The following is a 23,966-nucleotide window of genomic DNA, read 5'->3' as shown; positions in this document are numbered from 1 at the left end:
GGGCTGTTTCCTCTTGCCTGAGTTTTTCTTGGGGAAAGGATGGCCTAGAAGGGGCCATTAGGAACCATTAGCCCTACAAAAGACCTGCTCCCAGTGGAGAAGAAAGCTGCTCTATCCCGTTTATTGTGACTGGTGGATCAACACAACTGCTTGCCATGGTTGAACCCTTCTTGCAGACCTGGCTGTTTTGGGGAGCAACCATGATGGACATGTGTGTTTTCTAGCACACTTTGTACTGTAATTAAGCCTCATGGAGTTTTGCTCTATTCTAATTCTGTTGATTTGTCACCGCGTAAACCACTCAGAATAATATTTCTGCACCCCAGGAAAACAGGCTTGTTTCAGGTACACAAGAATGTTCTTTTGGGTTACTTGTTCTTATCATGGACGTGTTCCTGATAAGTTTCTGAGAAATCCCAGGACTTCCTAGAAAAGAGTATGAAAACCTCTAGACTTGAGGACGGATCTGATAAAGAGCAGCGGAGAAGGCTTCACCTTGGTGTTCAGCGTGGAAATGTATTATGATGAAATATTAAGAAGACCGCCTGGAAAGGAAGAGCAATTTGACAGTGGAACTCCCTACCTCGCAAACTGGTGGGCTCTGGAGGTGTGTTAACAGAACTCAGTGGCTATATCTCATGGGTGTTTTTTTGTTTGTTTGTTTGTTTTTTTGGTGGATGTTTCCCGGTTGGATTAGATGACCTTTAGGGCCTCTTCTGATTCAATTAGACTAAGATTCATGAGCTGGACACTCTCCAGCCTTTTCCCACCCACCCACCAGCATTAATTGTGTTAGTCCCCAGGCAATTAACAGAAGCTTGTCTGGGATTTAATTACTGGAGTTTATGGCCTGACTCAGTGAAGATGGCGCCATCAGCTCCTCCAAGTTGCCCCTTGGCCCCCCACGCCCAGATCACAAGCCACTTTACTCACCGTTTTCTCCAGGAAGGATTGGGTCACCCAAGGAAACCTGCAGCCACTTCGCTGTGAACTTTGCATCTTGGACCCAGATGGGGCAGGAAGGTGTCGTTTTACTTCAGATTAAAACTGGTTTAAAGCCAAGGCATTTGGTCACCAAGATGCACAGAATTCATTCCGCAGAGCTCCGTCTATAATCAATCAATGGGCAAGACCTGAGGGTGACACAGAAATCTTTGGCCGTGAACCCTTTGGAAGCAGCTTTTCTCGGCAGCCTCTTAAGAAGAGCTGGGAGTTAAAAAGTGGCTTGTCCACATGGTAGCCAAAAGGGACCCCTTGATTTCATTGTGCCTCACAATGCCCATGACGTGGCATTGGGCGACTCCCAAAGTTGGGGTGTCTATTTGTGCTGTGAATCCACTCCAGCTTTTGGTCTGCACCTCCAGGAGCGATTAGAGGTGCCGAACCCCATTCTCCAAACTGGATTAAGCACGTCAGATAAGTCCTGTAAAACCCAGCACAGATCGGCGGGCCCCCCGGAACTGGAGTCCATGCATGACCCTAGTTGGCTTAATATGGCCATTCCCATCTCTCTTTCTCGTGACACCCAGGCACGTGGGTTGTGCGTGTTGTGTTGTACACATGCGGGCACATGCCCGTGGGGCGGCCTGTGAGCATGCTGGAAGGATGGCGAGCAGACAAGCGATACTTTCTGTTCTTTTCTATTTTTATGTGGAGGATTTTTTTGGCTGCTATGCGGACTTGGAGGCGAACGAGCGGCTCGGCAGATGGATGGGGTTGCTGAAGAGCAAAAGAGGAACGGAACAAGTATTTTTATTTTATTTCTCCCAGCTACTCAGCTCGAGAAGGCGAACGGTTGAAAACACAAATTATTGCATTCAAAATGCACCCTGCACACACACACACACAATTAACATATATTGCTATTCAAGTAATAGATTAACACGGTGCAATTAGTGAGTTTAAAAAATGCAACGGGGCTGATGATTAAAACACCAGCCAATTGAAAACACAATAAACGGCTGCATTAAAAACAACAACATATAATAATATTCAGATGATGGATATATCACTGGATCTGTTCCAATCTTGAATATTGCTCTTTGTAAGCATGTTAGAAATAAAAAATGTGAAAAAACACAACTATTTATGTATTTATTTATGGTGATTGCAGTTTTGAAAGTTCGCCAGCCAAAGGGAAATGTGACTAAATTACGGTGATTTATTGAGGGAAACACTCTGCATACCCTCAGGAACCCTCTTTTTGGTTTTATTTATTTATTTATTTATTTATTTATTTTATTGTATTTATACCCCGCCTATCTAGTCATTTCGACCACTCTAGGCGGAACTACAATGGTTTGGTTTTTCTTCCCACGCCCTTTTTTATCAGGTCCCGCCCTGAAGCTTTTGAAACCCCTCCTTGGGGACTACAACTCCCAGAATCCTCCAGTCAACATAGGAATGATGAGAACTATTGTTCCGCAAAAGAAGAAGAGGAAAACCCAGCCCTTCCGCCTCTCTTTTCGCGGGCGGGCGTGCGCCTCAAATTTTTTTAACTTTTTTTTTAATTTTATTTGTTCGATTTATATCCCGCCACCTGGTATATTCTACCACTCCCGCCCGTTTCTCGGCCCTCCCTTTTCTGCGCATGCGTCTGTTTTCCTCAGATAGAGGGCGTCGTATGAGATAGAGGGCGTCGTATGTGGTCTTAAAAAAAAAGAAGAGTTCTCGCGAGATTTTCGCTTCTTGTTAAATTCCTTTGGGAACGCGCACCTGGAACGGGAGAGCCGACCAATCAGATGCGAGCGCGCATTCCTCAACCCTCCCGAGAAGCCGACCAATCATGAGGGTCCGGAGGGGAAGACGGAAGAGCTCGAGCCGAGAAAGTCCGTCCTATTGGCCGAGAAGAGTGGGCGGGAAAGAGTAGGGCGGAGGGGGGGGTTGAGGGAAATCCATCCAATCGGCGGAGGAGAGGCGGGCCGTTGTTCCCGCCGCCACTGGGGGAGGTGGGTGACAGAGCAGGAGACGGAAGAGGGTTCGCCTCCGCCCCAGCGACAGCTCGGCCAATGAGGAGCGAGGACGCCCTGCTCGCGCAGCGGCAGCCGCCCAATGGAAGAGCGCCGGCGGCCCCCGCCTCCTGGCCAATCCGTGCTCCCGGAGGGGAGCCACGCCCCCTTCCCCTTGCCGTCGCTCCCCAGTCCCGCCTCGCCTCTCGCGACGGCTGTTCTTGCTCTTTCCGGAGGAGCGAAAGGAGGCCTCGCGGGAAGCCTCGGCCTCGCGTAGCGCCGCCAGCCGGGCGATGACGACCCCGCCGCCGACGAGGCCGAGGCGAGCCCCTCGCTAAAGGAGGCCTTCCCTTCTCTTCGCTGCTCCTGCCGCCGCCGTCTCGCCTTCGTTCTCCTCCGAGGCCGCCTCCCCTCCGTCGCCATGCCGGCCAAAAGGAAGCTGGTCCCGCCGGCCTTGAACATCACCCCCACCATCGCCGAAGGGCCCAGTCCCACCGGCGGCGAGGGCGACGGCCCCGAGTGAGTGGCCGCGGGAGGAGGGGGTGTCTGGGAGGGAATGGGGGGCGTGCTGGAAGAAGGGCGAGGGGGCGACGGTGTTATTTCGCTGGGTTTAGGAGTCGGGAGCAAGAGGAGGAGGAAGGCGGTGGTGACGTTGAGTAACGATTTGAGTAACGCTTGCAGGAACGGCAGCGCTCCTGGGAGTCTGGGGTCCGTGTCCAAGGGGGAGGAGAACGAAGTAACGCGTTTAATAACGCTCGCAGGAACGGCAGTGCTCTTGGGAGTCCGGAGGGGCTAGTGAGGGTGGGAGGGGCAGGAGCAGCAACATAGAGTAGGTCTAAGAGTGCCGGTAGTAGTAGTAATAATAATAATAATAACCATGATGATGATGGAGATAGTGATGATAACGAGAGGAACGGTTATAATAATAAAAACAACACCATCGTGTAAGCAAACACAAGGAGAGGTGTATAGTTCTAGAAAGACCTTTTTGAGATAGCTAGGCAAAAAGGGCTGCTTAAGAGCAGCCCGTGGAGTGGCCGGGGGTTTAAAGGGTTGATTTAGAAAAGAGGGGCTGGGGAGCTACCAGGAGCGGGGTAGGAAGTGTGGGTTGCGATCCTAGCCCTAGGCATGTGTGGGTTTTTATTGTTGTTGTTATTAATATTTATTGAGGAAATAAATAAAGCAGCCCTTGGTCCTTTATTTTAAAGGAGAAATGTGAGCTTTAAAAATTGTTTTAAATCAAGACACTGTACTAGGCTTGAAATATTTTTTACCCCACATTTCTCCTTAAAAAGGAACCCAGGTGGTTTAAGATGTTAAAAGACAAGGCTAGCAGTGCGAAGTACAGGAGGGGGGGTGTTTAGTGACAGTGGGCGTGGCGGGAGTGATCCTGATGGAAGTCTGTTTCTGGTGAGAATCCCGTAGTAAAGTGTAAAAGCAGCAGCAACAGTACTTAAGGCAAGGGTCTTAATCATGCTACCAGTTAACATTGGGGGCGGGAGTCGGGTGTAGGAGGAGTGGCGGCAGCAGAAGGAACAAAAAGCAGCGGTAATGATGATATAGTAGACTTTAAAATTAAAAAAAAAAAGGAGTACTGGTTGTAGCAATTATGGTAGTTGCCATCTGGATAGTATTTGTAGGAAGACTGCACAGGTGGGGGGTAGGAACCCCAGCAGTAATAATGGTGGCGGCTAGAAGAGTAGCCGCAACAGCAGCAGTAACAATAATAACACAAGTAAGCTTCTGGACTTTACAAGGAGATGATAGGAGCACCAATAGTATTGATGGTAACGGTGTGTAGCAACAATAGGAGTGGAGTGGTAGTAACAGCAGAAGTAGCAATCACAAGCAGTGATGGGAGCAGCAATCTAAAAACCCTTAAGCTTTTTAAAAGTAGAAGAGCTAATGGCTAGTAACAGTCTTCACGACCTTGCGTATTATGCTTGTAGCCATTGTACTAAGGAGAATGGTAGTAGTAGCACTGGTAAGGGTCTGGATAGAATGATGTTGGGATTGGTTTTAAAGGGGGGGATCCTCAGGATGGGGAGAAGACGGTGGGTCTGGGGTGGCGTCTGGAAGCAGAGAGAGGTTTGAAGGATGGTTCTTGCCTTCTGTGGCTGAGCTGAGGGTGGAAGTCATTGCTATAATCGTGGTAGAAGGTAGCGGTCAGAGCAGTAGAACAAGTACCTGTAATAGTAATAGCAATTATTAATCACTGTGGCAGCAGCTGTAGTGAATCCTTGTGAGTTTTAGGAGGATAAGAGTGTAAAAAAAACAACAATAGGGGCACAAGAGTGTTTCATAAGTAGGATCCTTTGTTCTTATATCTGTCAGATATATCTGTTGCACTCGTGGGCCGCTGGTCCTATGAGTCTTATAAATGGCTCTTCATTCCCTTCAACAACCACCCTGTGAGGTAGGCTCAACCAAGAACAGGCCCCATAGAAGGACAGCCCGTGAGTTTCATGGTTGAAGGTGAATTTAACTGAGGCCTCTTTGAGTTCTCGGTCCAGCATGGCGACTCTTTGGTTGATTTTCCTCCCCCCCCCCCCATCCTTTCTCTGTTGCCCCTGAGTCTGGCACGCCAACTACTGTCCCTGGAAATTGTTCTGGCAGAAGGAGGTGAGAAGATTTGGGGACTGGCACGTTCGGGGGGAGGAGCGTTGCTTGTGGCATGCTGTGTTAACACGACAACTGGTCCTCCCTGCTAGAATTATGTAAGGCTTTTTCTGTCTGTTGCCATGATGATACTGTGAGTAATAAGTGGTAAGTGGGTGTTGAGTGTGAGAGAGCAAGCAGTGGGGGGGAGAGACACTGAATCTCAGTGGGAAAGTACAGAAGAATGTGTGCATTGAAATGTCATACAGCAGGTATGACATTTCAAGGTGGCATCCATGTGCCCTAGGTGAGGAAATGAATCTCCCTCCTTGACACGGGAGAGTTCAAAGCACCTGCATTTCTTTCTAAACTTGTCAGAATGACACTGAGCAGTAGCATTTATAATAAAAATTTAGTTTTGTTGTGAATTTTCATCACATTTTTTCCCTCCAGGGATGTATGCTCCCTTTTGTGTGTGTCCCCACACACACACACACAATTTCCACACCCTTATCCTAGCAATAACCTTATTAAAGTGGGCCAGGCTAAAGTTGGGGAGGGGCTGGGCTGAAGAATAGCTCACTGCCTCTTAGGAGCATTATAATATTGCCATTTTGGTGCCCAGTATTCTGAGGAAGCTCAGAATTGTTTGGGGTCTTTCCGTCTGGTCCACGGGCATCCTGAAAGTTTCGTGAGCAGAGAGAGAGACGAATCGGTGAAGTCCTTGGCCCAGCAGTCCAAATCCTGTGCTGGGAATGTGAAAGAGTCGAGGAGGGTGAGGGAAACACATTGCTTAGGTTTTGCTAGGGGAAGAGAGAGGAAAGAAGGAGATAGGGTGACGTTGAGTAGGGGAATCGTAGCCTTGCTTTCTCGGGGGGGGGGAGAGCAAAGGGTTGGTGTGGACTGAGGTTTAACAGAGCCTGCAGTTATAGGCAGGTGATGAACCAATCTATACATGGTGAAATCCGAGGGTTAAAATCCAGGTATGGGAAAGCAGGAGCATTTTGGAAGTTCCATGCGTGGGGGGGGGGCAGTTCATGTGTCCAAGGAAAAGACCAGAATGTTGCAGCCCCAGATTTCGTAATAGCTGCTAGCTGGTAAATCTGACCGGGGTTGTCAGGAGTCCTGGAAAGGTTGGTCAGATCCAGGGCAGGGTGTTGGCTTCAGCTAGCCTCCAGATGGCTTGTAGGGGTGGGTGGCTGGGTTGGGTTAGACCTGTGGGAGAAGAGTGACTAATTTGGAGGAGAGTCAGGAGCCAAAGAGGTGAGGGAAGAGATATAAAATCAAGGATGGGTGGGTGGGCTCAGGTTTTCGGTGGCAAAATATTGTCCGGATGTTGCAGGAAGAGAGACATTCTTGCTTAACAGGAAACGGCACTAGCTCTTTGGAAAAAGGAGGTTTGAACTGTGGAGAACCAGCTGCTCCTGCTGCTAGGGCGGGAAGCCGTTCTGAAATGTACCAAGAGTGTAACAGAGGATGTTTTTTAAGACCTTGGCGTGAGCGTGATGTAAATCTTTACAGGAGAGAGAAAGCAAGCTCTGGTCTTCCTCATGGGCCTCCCTGCTAGCAAAGCCCCTCCCAGAATACCTTTTAAAAGGCTGAGAAGAACATGTTCAGGGTTGCAGAATATTTTAAGACCTCTAGGTGTGTTTTCACCACCAAAGGTTTGGGCAAGACCTGACAACTCAAACTCAAGAGTGATTTCTCTTGGCAAAGGGTGCTCAGGCCACCTCCGTTCCTTCTCCCGCTAGCAAGTAGCCCCACCTCCCACGCTTCAGCCTGTGGGGCAGGACCGCCCCCTTAGAACCACAGAGTTGGAAGGGACCCTCTGGATCATCACGTCCAGCCCCTGTCAAGGAGGCCCCGGTGGGGGCATCAAGCTCCCAACCTCAGGGGAATAATGGCTGGTCCGGTAATTCCCCTCCTCCCTCCCCCCCCAGAGCGCATCTGGTGGACCTCCAGAAGAAGCTGGAAGAACTGGAGCTGGACGAGCAGCAGAAGAAGCGGCTGGAGGCTTTCCTCACCCAGAAGGCCAAAGTTGGGGAACTGAAGGACGACGATTTCGAGCGCATTTCAGAACTTGGCGCCGGCAATGGCGGGGTGGTCACCAAAGTCCAGCACAAACCCTCAGGGCTCATCATGGCACGGAAGGTGAGAGATGGAGACAGCTTGCGCCCAGAGAGGAGGGGGGAGGCCTGGAAAGGTTTTTGGGTCCCATTCTATTCCCTCAAGAATCCAAGAAATAATCAGTCCACACGGGAGAACTTGCGGAGGCTGCGGCTTGTCCAGAGCCCTTCCCCCTCTTGGGGTAGGAAATCTAGGGAGATGTCCCGGCCGTTTTGAACAGGCCTCAGTTTTTTTCCAGTAGCTCCTCTGCCTTGATTTCTTGACCCCTTCTCTCTCTCTCCTCCCCCCCTTCTCTGCAGCTGATTCACCTAGAGATCAAGCCCGCCATTCGGAACCAGATCATCCGTGAGCTGCAGGTCCTTCACGAGTGCAACTCCCCCTATATTGTGGGTTTCTATGGGGCCTTTTACAGCGACGGGGAAATCAGCATTTGTATGGAGCACATGGTGAGGCTGCCTTCTGGAGATAGATGCCTAGATGGTGGAAGGCCAAAATGGTGTTCGTAAGACTCTCTCTCTTGTGCCACGATCGAATATTCCTCAAGGCTTATCTGAGTGCAGCCACGGGATCAGGGAGGACCCTCCCCTCCGATTATATAAAGGAAAATGCTGCCATCTGGTGACTTCTTTAGTCACTGGGTTGCCGTGAAGGCCCCGTGAGGGATAAAGCCATCAAACCTTCTTACCTCAGTGGTTCTTGAGTGTTGTCCTGGTGATCTGCCCTCTGGATGGCGGGGTGGGGTGGGGGATATCTCTGGGGCAGGCCATGGGTTCTAACAAGGCCCAGCAGCTCTTGACAAGTCCAGGAGCAAAGCAGCCCAAGAGAAACCTCCAGCGATGGGGGAGAAGGCAACTCAGAAATGTTTTTCTTTTTAAAAAACTGAAAGGCATAATGAATCGTGAAAACTTGGAGGAAGTAAGATCGTTATGATTCCCAGGGGTATCGTAATTGTGGCTCCTCATAAGGAGCTTGGACTTGCCTTCCTGTTCTTTGCCTTGAAGCAGGGTGTCGAAACTCCTCTTGCCGTGGTGCTTTGCTTTCGAGCCACTGTGCCCTCTGCTTTCTATTCACAAAATAAGTTCGTGTTCCTCCTGTTCTTAAATTGATGAGGGTTTGGTTTTTTTTTTTTAAAAAAAGTGGAGAGTGGTGCCTTTTTTCTTCTTAGGGGGGCTTCTTCTCAACTGAAAGGGGGGGGGTAGAAATCCTTCCAGGAACAATCAGGTGACTGCTCCTCTAAATTTTAGGATGGAGGCTCCCTCGACCAGGTCTTGAAAGAAGCCAAGCGGATTCCTGAAGAAATCTTAGGGAAAGTCAGCATCGCGGTGAGTGAGGGGCTATCTTCTTTTCAGAAAAAGAGGGCCTGGGTGGGTGGGGAGGACATAGAGAATTTCATTTCTTGGGTCTTTCGTGATTTTCCTCTGTCTCCACCTTTCCCACTTCTAGGTTTTGCGAGGCTTAGCTTACTTACGGGAGAAGCACCAGATTATGCACAGAGGTGAGAGGGGGGGGGAACAGAGCTCGCGCATGGGCACAACCCGAATATAGCTGGTCTGGGAGGGGTGTTTATCTGCTGATAGAACCCGGAAGGGCTTTTGACCCGACAGGAGCAAAACCAGGCCTCTGGGTAGGTGGGAAGTTTGGAGCTGGGTTGGATTTCTCTCTTCTGCACTGCACTCCTTCCACGCCCCTCCCGGGCATGCAGGCAAGGGGAAGGGGGTAAGAGTGAACCCAGAGGGCCAGACCACCGGAAGAGCCACTAGAAAACCAGTGGAGAGGTATGGATTCTGTGCTACAATCCATGAGGACTAGAAGCTTGCTTTTTTCTGTTTGTCTCATTTTAAGCCAAGGGAGAAGTATTCTGCTCCCTTTTAGCAGATTTTTCACCTGTTTTAGTGATTGCATAAAGGTGTCTCCTAGCATGGCTGTTAAAGTTGTTGTTTTTCTCTCCAGCCTTTTCTCTGTCCTTTTAAATGTGTCTGTATATATTTTCAGATGTGAAACCTTCAAACATTTTGGTGAATTCCCGAGGAGAGATCAAACTCTGTGATTTCGGGGTCAGCGGCCAGCTCATTGACTCCATGGCAAATTCTTTTGTGGGCACCCGATCCTATATGTCGGTAGGTCCCTCCACTTAAACAGCTCGTGTCCCGTTTTCCGGGAGGCCGGCTCCCCTCACTCATGTCCTCCCCGTCCGCAGCCCGAGCGCCTGCAAGGCACTCACTACTCGGTCCAGTCCGACATCTGGAGCATGGGCCTCTCCCTGGTGGAGCTCTCCATCGGAAGGTACCCCATCCCCCCGCCTGATGGCAAGGAGCTGGAAGCGATCTTCGGCCGCCCGGTAGTGGACGGAGCAGGAGGAGAGCCTCACAGCATCTCACCACGGCCCAGGCCCCCAGGACGTCCAGTTAGTGGTAAGGGTTCTGCTCGGAGGGACTTACATGCAATTTTCAAGGACATGAGTGGGGAAAAACATGCTATGCGAATTGTAAAGCAGTCACCAAGGGAGGGAATTAGTCGCTGGGAAGCATGATCACCGCCGTAGGAGCCAAGCAGGCATGGGTAGATGGCAGCCGTGGTCCTCCGGAAAGGTTGAAGGGTTCCTCGTCCCAGCTGACAAACGCCAGCACTAGGATACGTGTCCTAGCCAAGAAACGTGATGGCCAGGAGGCCTTCGCAAGACAGTGCAGCTCTCAAAAGAGAGAAATGTTCCGTTCGGGTGATAGTCATTCATTAGGATCACAGGCAGAGCGTCATTTTGGCTCAGTTTTTCCGCCTTGCGTTTGCCTCTTCTCCATGATTCCTTCTCAGCTGCCAAGTGAAAAGATAGACTAATGATAGAGTGGGGCTTTTTGTAGCAGTATGGCTCCTCATTCCCCCTTTTTTCCTTTTTCCACGGTGTACAGGCCATGGCATGGACAGTCGGCCGGCGATGGCCATCTTCGAGCTGCTGGACTACATTGTGAACGAGGTGGGTCGCTTTCCTTTCCTAGGCTGCTTTTCTCCCTTCCCCCACTGCCTTTTCTTCTAGTCTTTTCCAGGATTTGTGTTCAAGTTTCATTTTTTTTTTCTTCCTTTCTCTTTTCAGCCGCCTCCAAAGCTGCCACCTGGAGTTTTCACGCAAGACTTCCAGGAATTTGTAAATAAATGGTAATGACTCGCTGGGATCCATCAGAGGGACATATATAAGAAACTCCCCCGGGGTGAGTGGGAGAGAGGGCGTGCCTCTGAAGGGAGTGTAGGTAGACTTGACTAACCTTTTTGTTTTGTTTTTCTCTACCCACCCGCAGCTTAATTAAAAACCCTGCTGAACGGGCAGATCTCAAGATGCTGATGGTAAGTCCACGTCTCGTCTCCCTACCGGCAAGGTGCTTAAATAAAACTTGAAACTTCAGCCTGGCTGCTGAGGGAGGCAGGCAGAAGGAGCCCTTTGTTCTGAACCCGAGGAGGCAGAGCCACGCAGGCCTTGGCCAGATTTGCATATTTCTGCCCCTCTGGCAGAGGGGCGGGTCGTGAGCGAGGGAGGGGGTGGCGACGGGACCCCAGCCAGGAGAGCCGGCTTGGCCGCCTCTTGCTGATCCAGCATCACCCGTTCCCTGCCTGCCTGTGCAGGAAACCCACAGCTAAAGCATTTCTGAGGGAGGGCCATCTGTTTAAAAACCTCCCACCCTGGAGAGCCTACCCCTCCCTTCTAAGAGAGCCCATTAGGGTTTTGCTCTCTGGAAGTCCCCTTTCTTGCCATTTGGACCCACTGGTTTGCTGTCTTTCCCTCCAGAGCTGCAGAAAACAAGCTTGTTCCATCTTAGTGATGTAGGAAACACACACACTGCCCCCCGCCCAGATGGTCCCAGCAGAGAGCTTGAAACAGGGCGAGGGTGTTGGTGGGATGGCCACTGTGGGATTGCCATTCCCTGTCAAAGGCTCCAAACGGCAACAGATGGGCCAGACAGGTGTCAACGGCATGGGAGCCCTTCTCTCGACCAGGCCGTTTTGTCCTGATCGGCGCCAGTGGCGCAGGGTGGAACCCGCTCGGTGCCTTCCCACCTTAATGACCTGCTGAGGCTAGCTTCTGAAAACCACCGTCTTCAACCGGTTTATAAACCCATCAAATGTGCTTGTTCCAAAACTGTTTGGTCCTTTAAAAAAAAAAAGCGAAACTGAGCGGAAGCGCTTTCTCCCCCGTGGTGTGGCTGAATTGACTGGCCCTAAATGTAACTTAGAGAGAGAGTAAAAGCTACATCTAGGATGACTTGGGGCCAAAGTGCACGATGGAGGCGGGGGAGAGCTCCAGAATACAAGCATGTAGGCAGCTGTGTGTTTTATGAAAGTTGAAACACAGGGAACCCTCCCCACAAACACACAGGGCCCATAGAGACACCCCCTCTCGCGATCCTTGGAATGGAACGACAGGTCTCCCCAGACTTGATCCTGTAGTGGTGTGTTTGTGAAAGATTCTGTAAGGAACTACAGAGAGAGATTAGTGCCCAGTGGTGAAAATCCGCTGCAACCTCTTGCACGTTTTGGATCAACACCGTCTTTTCTCCAGGGCAGTGACCATGCCGGGTGCTTTTTGGAGAAGTCGGTTCTCCCCCTGCTTTTCCATTCGTTTCTTGCTTTTACTTCCCGTCCCACCCCTCCCGTCTCATTTTGTTTAAGAAGGGGGGCCCATGAGTGAACAGTCACGATTTGGCTCGTTTTCAGTTCCTGTGAAATTTGTGGTGTCTTTCTGTAATCTCTGATGTCTGTCAGCACCTCTAAAGCCGTTGTTTTAGCGGGAAAGGTAGAATACTATTGAGAGCTTTTAAAAACAAGCCCTGTTGGGGGATGCATGTTTGTGTCTCAGGAACCCTCCTCTGTTTACGAGGAAGTAACCTCTTGCATCATCGCTCTTCCATCAGGAGAGATTTTAAGCCTGCTTTATCCCTTGGCGTAGAGCCCTGTTGCTTTCCCTTTCCATTCGTCTCCTTTGTTTTTGAAATGAAAAAGGATCGTGTTGTCTGTACGCACACACACCCACAGCCCCAGTTCTTGGGTCAAATTCCTGCCCATTCAGGAGAAGTCGGGAATTGCTTGCAGGAACTGTGATTCTGGGGTGCCTCTTTGGCCCAGCATGCCACATCCCCAGGTTGTTCCAGGGAAAATGGAGGAAGTGAAGGAAGCTTTTAACAGGGTGAGGAAGAAGCTTCAGAGGAGTTCAGCTTTCCGCCTGTTTCCATTGTGGCTTCATTCCCTTTTCTTGCTCCCTCGCTCCGCAGTTGCCTCCAGTGTGTGCCGTATGCGTGTCGGGCCATTTGCCAACAACGGTAAAGTTTGTTTTCCCTTTCTCCCTTTTCCTCTTGTTCCCCCCCCCCTTTCTCCTGTCCCAGAATCACGCCTTTATCAAACGCTCCGAGATAGAGGAGGTAGATTTTGCTGGCTGGCTCTGCAAGACGCTGCGGTTGAACCAGCCCGGCACGCCCACCCGCACGGCCGTGTGACCGACGAGCAAAACTGCCTTCGACTTCTTAGGGGTTCCCCACAAACACAACGCCCCCCCCTTTCCCCCGCCTCCTTCCTTTCGTGCACCTGCTTCTCGGCTGACCTGCGCCGCCCTTGAACAGAAGAATGGAGAGAACTGCCTGGCCTTCACTTCCTGCCCGCCCACCCTTTGCTCCGGAAAGGAAAGCTAAGACACTGGTTTGAAGAACGAAACAAAGAACAAAAAAGAAGAGGAGGAAAGGAAAATACACCCAGTCATCTGGCAGCAAAGAAGCAGAAAACGGGCCTGTTCCACTGTGTTCCTCTTTTGTTAGGTTTCATTTCTGCTCCTGAGGGGCCCCAGCTTGGCGTGCTTTCTGGAGCCTTCTGACTGGCGCTTGGGGGTGGGTTGGGTGGCTTACGGGGCCGGCTGCTTCGTGCTCGGCGTCATCTTTTTGGAGCCGTTCATAAGGGTCCCCGGAGCAAAGAGAGTCTGCTTGAGCAAATGGGTTGCTCCTTTAGTAATTTTTTTCCTCCTTTTTTTCTTTCATTTTTGGATGAGCCTGGCTCAGTGGCTGGTGCTGCCGGATAACCTCCAAAAAAAGAAAAGAAAGAAAACCCAGACCAACAATCCTTGCTGCTGGCCAGGAGTTGGAAGTGGCGAGACATCAGCCCTTCTGCTTTATCGGAGAGTTAGCAAGAATATTGTTGAGTTTGGGCCAGGTGCCAGCAGGAAAATGCCTTCTCATGCTGTTTCTCTTTCCCTCCCTTATTGTTATTTTTGAGGGGCCTTTTCCCTTCCCCCCCAAGGAAGTTCTCTAATCCTACCTGTCCTCTCAGGTTTGTGGTGGGTCGTGTCACTTGAAGCAAGGCTGTCACTATCTTACACACACACATGGATCAGGCCCTTTGGGCGGCTGTTTAACCTGGCATTTGCTAGAAAGCAAGGCTGGTGTGCATTTGTGAAGATTTTTGAGGCTCTCCCCCTGCCCGTAGCCATCGGCTCCACCGACCGACCTTACACACTTCCCGAGGCTCATGCTTAAAGGTAGACATTGAGGGGGGAAATGGCTCCAAGCGAGAGGTAGACAATCGTCCGGTTTCTGGTCTAACCGCCGAAGGGATAGGAACGCCCCCAGCAGTGCCTCGAGCCACCACCCTCTGGTCACTCTCGGACGTTCGGTCATCACGTCCACAGCAGTACCTCCTGATACGGTTTTGTCACTTCTGTATTCCCTCTTCGAAGGTGACGTGGCTGCCTTTCTCGGTGACCCTCCTGCCTCTGATGACCTGGGCCTCCCTCAAGCCGTCGGCTTTGACACCCTCTCCGGAAGCCCAAGGGGGGAAGCCTGGCCCGAAACCCTTCTCAGCGGGCGTGTGCTTCCCATGGATTGATTTGCACCCAGCTGTTCTGTGGCATTTCCATTTTTTGGACCGGTTTGCTTCCTCGTTGCCTTTTTCTTTTCTTTTCTCCTGCTTCTGATAAATTTAAACTTGTTTTTTTCTCGTTGAGGTTTTTCGAAGCAGGTGGCTTTGGCTGGCCACCAGTCAGAAGGCGGTGTAAGGGAGAATGGGTTAAAATGAAAATGCAGATCCGTGAGTGATGGCTGGTCCTTTTTGAGCTTCCCGTCCCAAGAAACAGCATCTGTGACCCAGTCCCTGCCTGTCTGACTGAACACAGCGTGGTCGGGGGGGGGAAAACCCGATGGAGTAACCAAGCTTTTACCATCATCATCCCCCTCTGGATGCTAGTTGCCTCGCTCCTTCTATCTCCTTGCTGCGGCTGCTGGGAATTCTGCTCCTGGTTCTTCTTTGCCATTTGGACAAGAAAGTCTACTTTTGTGGAGTGCCTTCCTGGAAGTTTCAAAAAGTTGGGGAGGACCCCCCCCCCCCGGTCTTGGGAGCGGCCCTTGCCTTTGTCGGCTGTTGAACCTTAAAACCCCACAGATGTGGCCCAGCTTTTAAGGGCAGGAATGAGCCCCAGGTTCAAGCAGGTTGATCTTTGAATGTCTGCCTGGGCCTTGTGGAGAATCCCCCGCGGGCTTCTTGTTTTCTCTCGAGTCCTGCTTTAAAAACCCCAAAGAAGACCGAACACTTCTCTTTTGTCTTTTTCTTCCCCCAGTCCCGGCCTTTCTTTTCTTCACGCCTGGCAGCCTTCATTCCTACGTTTTGGAGTCGGTGAAATCCGCATCCTGCCACAAAACTTTGAAACAAGGAAGGGTCTGGCAGGTAGAACCTGCTGCTTGCAAACGTTGTGGGCACCTTTGAGGAGAAAACCCCGGGGTGGTTGCAGAATACACGGAAGGGGAGAAGGGGGTCCGTGAGAGAGGTGTTATTCCTCTCCGGTGGCCCCTTTAATGCTGCTGATTATGCTTCAAGTTGTCCCATTTTGGGGGGAAAGAATAATAATAAAACATAATGGGATTGTACTTTTTTAAAAAATAGTTCAAGTGGCTCACCCCACAGATTTGCCATAAAGCAACCTTTGGGGAGGTCTTTATTTTGAATCTGTGGGTTACGCCATTCGAATGGCTGTCTAACCCCCCCTCCCCAGCAAAGTTACAGCTGTTTTTGTAGGATCAGCCAAAAGGGAAAAAAGCCAGCACGAGGGGGGAGGGGACCGTGACTTTTTAAAACTCCTCTGAACCCTTTCCTCCTTTGCTTAGCAGCCGAGGGGGGACTGAGAAATATTCCCTGATCTCTGTCGCTGGGAAGAGATTTTTTCCCCCAAAGCCTTCAGTCATATTCTTGGAAGGCGGAAGGACCTTTAAAGACTTGTTGTGAGGAGTGGTTGGGTTTGATGGTCCCATTAACTGCTTTTCCCGACTGTTCCTTAAATCCGTGCACACAAGGGGGTGCATCCAACAGGGAAGGCGGGGGGGGGAGAAATGAACTCCTCCAGATTTGAATGTAGAATATCTTCAGTGCTTTGAGTTTAAACCTTGTCCACACAACTGTGTGACTTAATTCTCATTTTTTTCTTTTGACCTTAACGCATCTATGAAACCAGTGAGGCTTTAGGCAGGTTTGGGTCGTGTGTGCATTGCGTGTGTGTGTGTGTGTGTTCGGAGGGGGGATGTATTTTATGTTGCGTTGCCTATATTTAAATTTTTAAGAGATTATAGTAAAATGTTCTGTAGTTTAAGAGGGTTTCTCTCACCCCCCTGGATATGTTTTGCGCTCTCTTTTTTTTTTCCTCCCCCCCCTTCCTCTGGTTACCAGGGGGGTGTGCTTAAAAAGAATGTGTTGAGCATTTTGATGGTGCAATTTTTTTTAAAAAAAGAAACTCAATATTTTCATCACGGGGAGATTAAAAAAATAAATAAATGGCACTTTACATTAAAAAGATCTGTGGTTTCTTTCTCTCTTTTTTTAAATATGACTTGTCTCCCACAGAACAGGCCTGATACTTCTGTTTGCAAGCCCAGTTTTATTTGCAAAGCTCTTCCGGCTGCTTTTCCCATTAGTTTTGAGAGCCCATTTAAAGCCCCAATGCGTGTTACCCTCCTGTTTCTAAAACTGAAAGGAAGGGATCATCCTTCCTGTTTGGTTTCCAGATGTATCATCAGGAAAATGCCTGCCCTTGTAGGGCCTTCTCCAAAGCCAGGTGCTGTTTGTGTGTGTGATGGTTCGGGAGCTTGGTCTCGCTGGGAAGAGCCAGAGACTCGTACAAAGAGACAACATGGAGCCTCAGAGGGCCAACCTCTTCGAGAAGCCGAAGAGCCCGTGCCCAAACTGGCACAGCGGAGCACCACACCCTGCCAGCAAAGGCAGGTGGAGAACTCTCTGGCCTTGAGCTGGGAACAAATCGCACAGAGGTGCAACGGGCAGCCTCTTCTGCAGGTAAGTGGTTTGGGTTGCACAGGATCCTTCATTCTTTCACTGGGGGATTGACCCGAAAGCCTCTCCCCGTTGGGGTTGTAAAAATGTCACCCAGCAGCTGTTCCCTAGGCTGCAGAACACCAACTCGTTTGCTGGTTCTCTGGTTTTTCTCTTCCCTCCTCATCCCTTTTTTCCTCTTGTGCTGTGCCCTTTTTAGATTTTAAGTTAGAGGCTTAGTACAGCCGTGTTCCACGCCAGCCCAACGTGCCTTGACTTGCCTGCGATGTAAAGAAGAAATGTGAATTAAAAAACCTATCAAAGGGAGTGAGGAGGAGTGGTCGGACAACCGGATTTGAACTTGGCCGTCCAGCTGCAAAGCATCAGCGGTGCAGCTTTAGAAATTAGTGCTTCAGGCGTGGCCTCCCAAAAATTTTTGCAACCCAGCATCATTAAAACGTGGCAGCCTAGCTACCACGGCCTGTGATCGGGAATTTTATTCCCCCATTTTTGGACCCAATTTTATAGTGGCTTTTATCAACCTCTCTGGGGTTTTTCTGAAAAAATGTCCTTGTCGGTTTCCGTGCCGTTCTGCTGTGATCTTGGACGCTTGCTTTCCAAGACGGGGAAGAAGCCCTGAATGGCACCGAAAAAATACTTAAATATTTCTTCTTATATATTGCCATTTTTAATTATGTAAGCCGCCTAGAGTCCTTTTCTAAGGTGAAAGTTGGAGGGAAAATATAAATAAATACACAGAGCCAGGGGTTTGTAAACTCCTTGGGGCAGAGACTGGCACGAGTTGCTTACATGATAATGCTTGGGGGGGGGGTAGCAAATTTTCGTCAGTCCGACTGTATTTCTGCCAGTTTCATGGGGTTTTTGTCTGGCCAACGATCAATATAACTTAATTGGTGGGCCCGCTTTACTGCCACAGTGAGAAATGCTGGCAATGAATAGCCGTAGCTGTGGCCATGGAAAATAAATAATACATCGCCTTTCCTAGGACAGGCCACATAAAATTCCTGAAATTTTTTTATTGGAGGAAATGGCCTTAATAAAAAAAAACTGCCTGGGTTCGCCTTTTCTGCCTCTGATGCCTTACCTGACCTTCAACAACCTCGCTCTGACTGCCTAATGCATAAGAATAAAGTTAAATAAAATAAATACATTTATTTGTTGAGCAAATAAAAATAAATATGATCAATAGATTTATAATATAAGAATAATGAGGGAGGCTGTTTACCTGCCTTGCCAGACGCGGGAATATTACAGGACGAAAGCATTCTGCGTGCAAAGTAATTCATGAAGCCTTGAAGTAACTGGACTCTTGTTATTTTTAAGGCATCCTTTCTGCCATTTAATGAAGGTGTAATTAAGTTGCGTTGCAGATGTTAACCTGCAAGAAAGAACAGCACTCCTTTTGCAATATACTGTATAATGGTAACTTTTTAGTTACTGTAGATCAGGGAGTGACCGTTCTGGGTAGCAGAGGGAGGAAAGAATCACATAGTTAAAAGTGCCTGTTTGTTTTATCCTCTAAAGATGGAGAAAAATCCGTTTTCGTTTGCTGACCGATTGATTCACCTAGACTCCAAACGCTTGGATTCTTTAAAATCTTGATGTTAAGGTCTGTACATTCAATTGGGCTGGATTTTTATATTTCCTGATAAGCTTCACATTCACTGTAGTTTTTAATCTGTTTTTTAAACATAATGAGAATAACAATATTTTATTCAAAGCATTTGTAATTTTATTATTATAAATACCAGGTATGGTCAATCAAGATTATAAAAACATTGATGATGATGACGATGATGATGATGATGACAATGATAATAATAATAATAATAATAATAATAATAATAATAATAATAATAATAATAATAATAATAAATTAATTATTAATTATTAATTATTATTATTAATAATAAAGTATCTCCCGGACGCAAACTCCAATGAGAGGAATCATCAGGATTCATAATATTTACAGCTTGCCCTTGTTGAATTGGATTAATGAGGATGATGCTCCCCTGTAGATCATGGTTTAAGGCTGAGAATCCCCCTGTCACTTGGCCCAGTACAGTACCTGTTTCTTTGTCCACCACCCCCAATTCCTGATGCAATTGCTGGAAAGGGGTCAACCTCACCCCCACCTAGGCCTTGGCCATTAAGAGCTAATATGTCACACAGGAAAGGGGGTCCTTGTGCCCCCCTTGAGAAAAACAACCCACTTTTGTTTTCTCTCTCACACACACACACACACACACACACAACCCTATACCTATCTATGTCATGCACCGATACATATAGCTAGAGATCTTTAGATATCTCTGTGCAGGATCTCTCTCTAGATGGAGGTGTCCCGGGTTTGCATTTCTGTGCCTGAGTTTGACGACTCTTCAGTTCTTCCAATTCTCTCTCTCATGCACAGAAATGCAAACCCGGGACACCTCCCAAGACCTCTCTCCCTCTATCCTGTCAATTGATCGATCAATCCATATAAAATGTGTTATATATAAAACATATATATAAGGTTAAATGTTCCTATTAAACATATATACAAACATGCATATACACACATGCATGTCTCTGTATGTTTATGAGTGTGTATGTGTACACACACACAAACCAACATAGGCGGATGGATGGACGGACGGATGGACCGCTTGGGTCGCGTCCTGGCTTTGCATTTGTGTGCGTGACAGGAAGAGTTTGCTGACGGTCTCTCTCTCTCTCTTCCTCCTCCCCTCCTGTGTCTCGCCCTTTCTTGCCGACCCGGTTGCCTGCAGGCCCCCCTCCCCGCACACACACACACGCGCGCGCGCGCGCGCCCCGGGGGCCCCCCTTTCGTGCCCGGGTGCGGGCGCTGGGTTAGATCACGCGGGCAGGAGTCCTGGCTTCGGTGCGGGGCGCGCAGGGTCTTTCTCTCGGCCTGGGGGGGGGGGTTGTCAAGAGTTTAGGGGCATGGGGAGGGGGATTCCCACGACCCTGCCTGCAAAGGCAGGCGCGCCCCTGGGCCCGGCGGGGGGATCCCCCAAAGGTGTGTTCCCCCCCTCCTCACCAACCCCAGCTTCGCCATCCGTGCGCCCTGGGCGCACGGGGGACGAAGGAGCCCAAAAGCCAGAGAGAGAGAAAGAGGCTGAGACGTGGCAGCAAGTGGTGTTGTGTGTGTGTGTTTTTTTTTTGGGGGGGGGGGAGAACACACACCACAACACAGACAAGGCAAAACATTTAAACCAACTAAAAAAAAAAAATCGACACACACCAACTCAAGGAGTGGTTGGCCTGAACTGCTCTCTTTATATATATAAATATATATAAGATCTCTGGGATCTTTTTTTTCTTCCGACTTTTGCAACAAAACAAAACCAAACAAACCAAATCGGGAGGACTTGAAAGCAAACAGACTTCCCGAAGCCAGAGACTCGTCTTTCCAGTTTGAAGAAGAAAAAAAAGGAAGGGGGTTAAAAAAAAAGAAGGGGGGATGATGGGGGGAGTGGGAGGAAGAAGGGGGGGAAGCAAGCCAAGCAAAGGAAGCGCCCTGACCCTTTCCAACTTTTTTTTAAAAAAATTTTTTGGGGGGGCTTCAATACCTTCAGCAGGTTTTCCCTCCCTCCCTCTCTCCCCCGCCAAGCCAAAAAAGTCCCTCTCCAGCGTGGTGTCGGAGAGCAGAGCCGTTGCCCCTTTAAGAGAGCAGGGAGTGGACCCCCCCCAATCTTTTTTTTTCTTTCCCTCTTTCAATTTTTAATTTTTTTTTCTCAGCACACACACATACACAGAGAGAGAGAGGAACCAGGAAGGGAGTTTTCACTGGCATCATACGGGGCTTTGCGAGTCTACAGTTACAGTAGGAGGGGGGGGGAAGAGAGGCACCGCACCGAAGCGAGAGAGAGGAGAGAGAGAGAGAGAGAGAGGAAGGAAGGAAGGGGAGCCCAAGAAGTGAGTCCAAAATCGAGACAGAGGAGAGCAGCGTGTGCCGTGCCTGCTGCTTATCTTCCCCCCCCCCACCCCCGACCCTTCCTTTTTTCCTCCTGGGGTCCCCACTCCTTCAAGAAGACCGACCAGGTAAGGAAAAGAACCCCCCTCCCCTCTTTTTTTTTATTTTTTCCCCTGGGCTTGCGGGGGGCGGCGATGGGTCTCCATTTTTGCCACGGGGGGGGGCGGCGGCGGTACTGACATCCAGGCGCACCGCCTTGCCCACCCCGATCGCTGGACGGCGATCAAGTCGGGGTTTTCATGTCATTTTTTTCTCTTTCTGTCCCCCCCCCCCCTTTTCCACTCTCTCCCTCCATGACTTTCGCTACGACTTTGGGAAGGCACATTTTTTCTGGTTTGGGGGTAACTTTTGGGGGCCACTTCCTCTGCTCGCTCTCCCTCCCCTGGCCCGAGGAAGCAGGCTTTGGGGGGGGGGTTTGGATCTGGGTTTCAAAGTGTTTCTTCTATTTATTCCTAAAGGGGTTTGTGTGTAAAGGTGGAGGGGGGGAGGAAAGGGAGAGAGAGATCTGTCTATTAAGGGGAGATTGGACGTGGGGGCTCATTAAATTTACATTTTAAAAAAGGGCTGGAAAGGGGGGGAAGACACCCTGAAGGTGACAGTAGGGGCTGAAGGGGGGTTACAATGGGAGGCTGGGGTGGGGGCCCCCTTGGATGTCCCCCCGAATTGCACGGTATTGGAATATGTTTCTTTTTATTTATTGGTTTGCAATAGAGGGGAAGGTTTGGGGACTGGAATCGGGGGGGGGTCGGAAGGGTGGAAAGGATCCACCCCCACTTTCCCCCTTCCCTCCAGCCCCAGCCTGGATTTCTCTGCTGCGTGCATACGTTGTACTTGCTTAGCCTGGGGAGGAGGATGGGGGGGAGAGTGCGAGCAGGATATGTGTTTTTTTTAAGGGAGGGGGCTTGCAAAACCCCAGGAAAGGGGGAGGGGGGAGTAGAGAGAACGAGGCGGTTGGGTGGCTTCTTGGGAGTTGTAGTCCTCCCCGGGTCCTCCGGGCAGCAGGTGCCATAGAGGCGGGGACTACCTCTCCCGGCGTGCCCCGCGAGACGCTCCCGCGGGAAGGCGTCGCTGACGGGCGCCGGCCTGGGCCAATGGCGCGCCGGCTTCCTCTTATTTCCCCCCGCGGGCCTCCGCTCGGGCCAATGGCGGCCGCGGGCTGGGGGTGGAGGAGGGGGAGCGCCAGGAAGGGAGAGCGGCCAAGGGCTCCGAGCGCGGCCCCTCCCCCGGGGGAGAGGTGGGGTCCCCGGGCGCGGCCAGCCAGGAAAGGCCGGGGATGCGAGGCCTAGTGCAAGGCCCGGGCGGGGTTTCACCTGCCCTCCCAGCCTCGCCCTTTGGAGTCTTTAAAGAGCCAAAAAGGCCGGCTTGACCCTCTGGGGTCTTCTTTCGCTTCCCTGAGGGGACTTTGGATCCTATTTTAAGGGAGGGGCCCTTCAGAAAGGGGGATATCGGACAGGGAGGCCGGAATGTCAAACAGAAACTTAATTTGAGGAAAGTCTGATAACTTTTTCTAGATGGAGGAAATGGAGAGCTCGGTTTTTTTTGGGGTGGGGGAATACAGTATTCAGAGGCCAGATCCTACCTGGGTGCTGGATTCTGGGGTAAAAGAAGAGGGAGAAATGGGGGAAAGTGCAATATATATTTTATATATATGCAATATATATTAAAAAGCTCTCATATTTATTTTTTTAAACCTGGGAATGGGAGGGAAAGGAGCGAACCCGCACGCCAGCAAGAGTCCTGAGTTCGAATCATTGTTCCTCCCAGAAAACATGCAAAACCCAATCCCCTAAAATACCTAAATTTTGCAGGATGGTCTGAAAATTGCACTGCATGCACCAAAGTAGAAGGCAGGCTCCTCTGTTATGAGGATTAAATTGCCCTTCCATGATGTGTTGAAATGAATTTTAAAGTTGCTCATTTTTTAAAAAATGAAAGTCAGTATTATTGCTTGCTTGTCAGGGTATTTCAGCGACAGAAAACAGAGATTGCCATTCGCAGAAGCGACACTGAAATGAGGGGGTGGTGTTTGATATTTTTAATGATGCCCCTGAGACGTTTCTTGATTTTATTTGCCTCCGCTTGTTTATTATGGGGAAAAACTGGCTAGCCCAGGATCCTGTTTGAAAACTCCTGCAAATGAGGTTTATAAACACGGGATTGCTGCCTTTGTAAACCAGCAGAAAAGTTTTGTCATTCAGAAAAGCTGAATTCCCCCCCTCTCCTTTTCTGTGATTTAATCCACATTACAGCAACACTGAGGGCTAGGAACTTGAGACGGCCCCTTTGCACCGAATCTGAATTTGCAGCTTGCAAAGTCAGCGGCTTGAGTTGCGAACAAGCAAACATTTGCTTCATCTCCAGCTTGTTTTAGATATTTTATTTCTCGCCGAACCCGGTGAGCGTTAGTTAGACGACTTCCATCTGCGTCCACCACCATTACAGTGTCGATCCGCCCACCCTGCGAGGCGGGTGAGGCAACAAGAAAAAGCGAGTGATCGTTCCCAGCCCTGGGTCACCCTGCAAAATTTGCTTTTATTTGTGAACATTGGCTGTCCTTTCCACCTCCTGAAATGGGGTTTATGCCCTGTTAATTACTGCCTGTGCGCGGAGCTGCCCAGCTTAGTGGGATAAGTAATGGATCAGTGAATCCAGAAGGCTGTGGGTTTGAATCTTCCCTGGGATGACCTCAGGTGACCTCTGTGGCCTTTCCGTCAGCGGCGATGATGCAGCCGACCTGACGCAAGGAAGCCAGGCTGGAGAAGCCCCTTTGCAGGCAACCAAAATAGGAAATTGGGAAATCTTAGGGGAGATGGCTCTGTGCGTGGTGGGCAGGATGAGGCCACCGTAGCACTGCAAGCTGTCAAGTGGGGACCAAGATGCCAGCCTACCTTACAGGGAGATCGCAAGCCTTTGTGAGTAACACTGTTTATTCTTCTTCTTATTGGAGAAAGACCTATTCACAACCAGGAACTGAAAAACCTGCTTTGTACACATTTTTAAAATAGAGCCTATTTTAATTT

At 49.7% G+C, this 23,966-nt stretch overlaps 2 protein-coding genes across 4 annotated transcripts in view; both read left to right on the top strand.

Annotated features, from left to right (window-relative positions):
• Positions 1 to 3,118: 3,118 nt before the first annotated feature.
• Positions 3,119 to 16,475, top strand: MAP2K2 (mitogen-activated protein kinase kinase 2). Its single transcript, XM_020780867.3, has 11 exons — positions 3,119 to 3,467; positions 7,487 to 7,697; positions 7,973 to 8,119; positions 8,918 to 8,995; positions 9,117 to 9,168; positions 9,666 to 9,790; positions 9,871 to 10,084; positions 10,577 to 10,641; positions 10,759 to 10,820; positions 10,961 to 11,006; positions 13,037 to 16,475. Exons 1-11 carry the CDS (start codon positions 3,370 to 3,372, stop codon positions 13,145 to 13,147), a joined length of 1,209 nt encoding a protein of 402 aa, XP_020636526.1. The 5' UTR covers positions 3,119 to 3,369; the 3' UTR covers positions 13,148 to 16,475.
• A 4,000-nt stretch (positions 16,476 to 20,475) lies between these two features.
• Positions 20,476 to 23,966, top strand: part of ZBTB7A (zinc finger and BTB domain containing 7A) — a 32,060-nt gene continuing 28,569 nt past the window's right edge. The window contains exon 1 of one of the 3 annotated variants that reach the window (XM_072978049.2): positions 20,476 to 20,888. The gene's annotated coding sequence lies outside the window, so the exon portion shown is untranslated. Of the gene's footprint in view, positions 21,015 to 21,106; positions 23,859 to 23,966 lie in introns of those variants that run through there. The other 2 variants (XM_072978051.2, XM_020780850.3) reach the window with 2 other exon arrangements.

This window comes from Pogona vitticeps, chromosome 7, assembly GCF_051106095.1.
Source record: "Pogona vitticeps strain Pit_001003342236 chromosome 7, PviZW2.1, whole genome shotgun sequence".
Lineage (NCBI taxonomy): Eukaryota > Metazoa > Chordata > Lepidosauria > Squamata > Agamidae > Pogona > Pogona vitticeps.
This window is presented reverse-complemented; position numbering and strand designations above follow the sequence as displayed.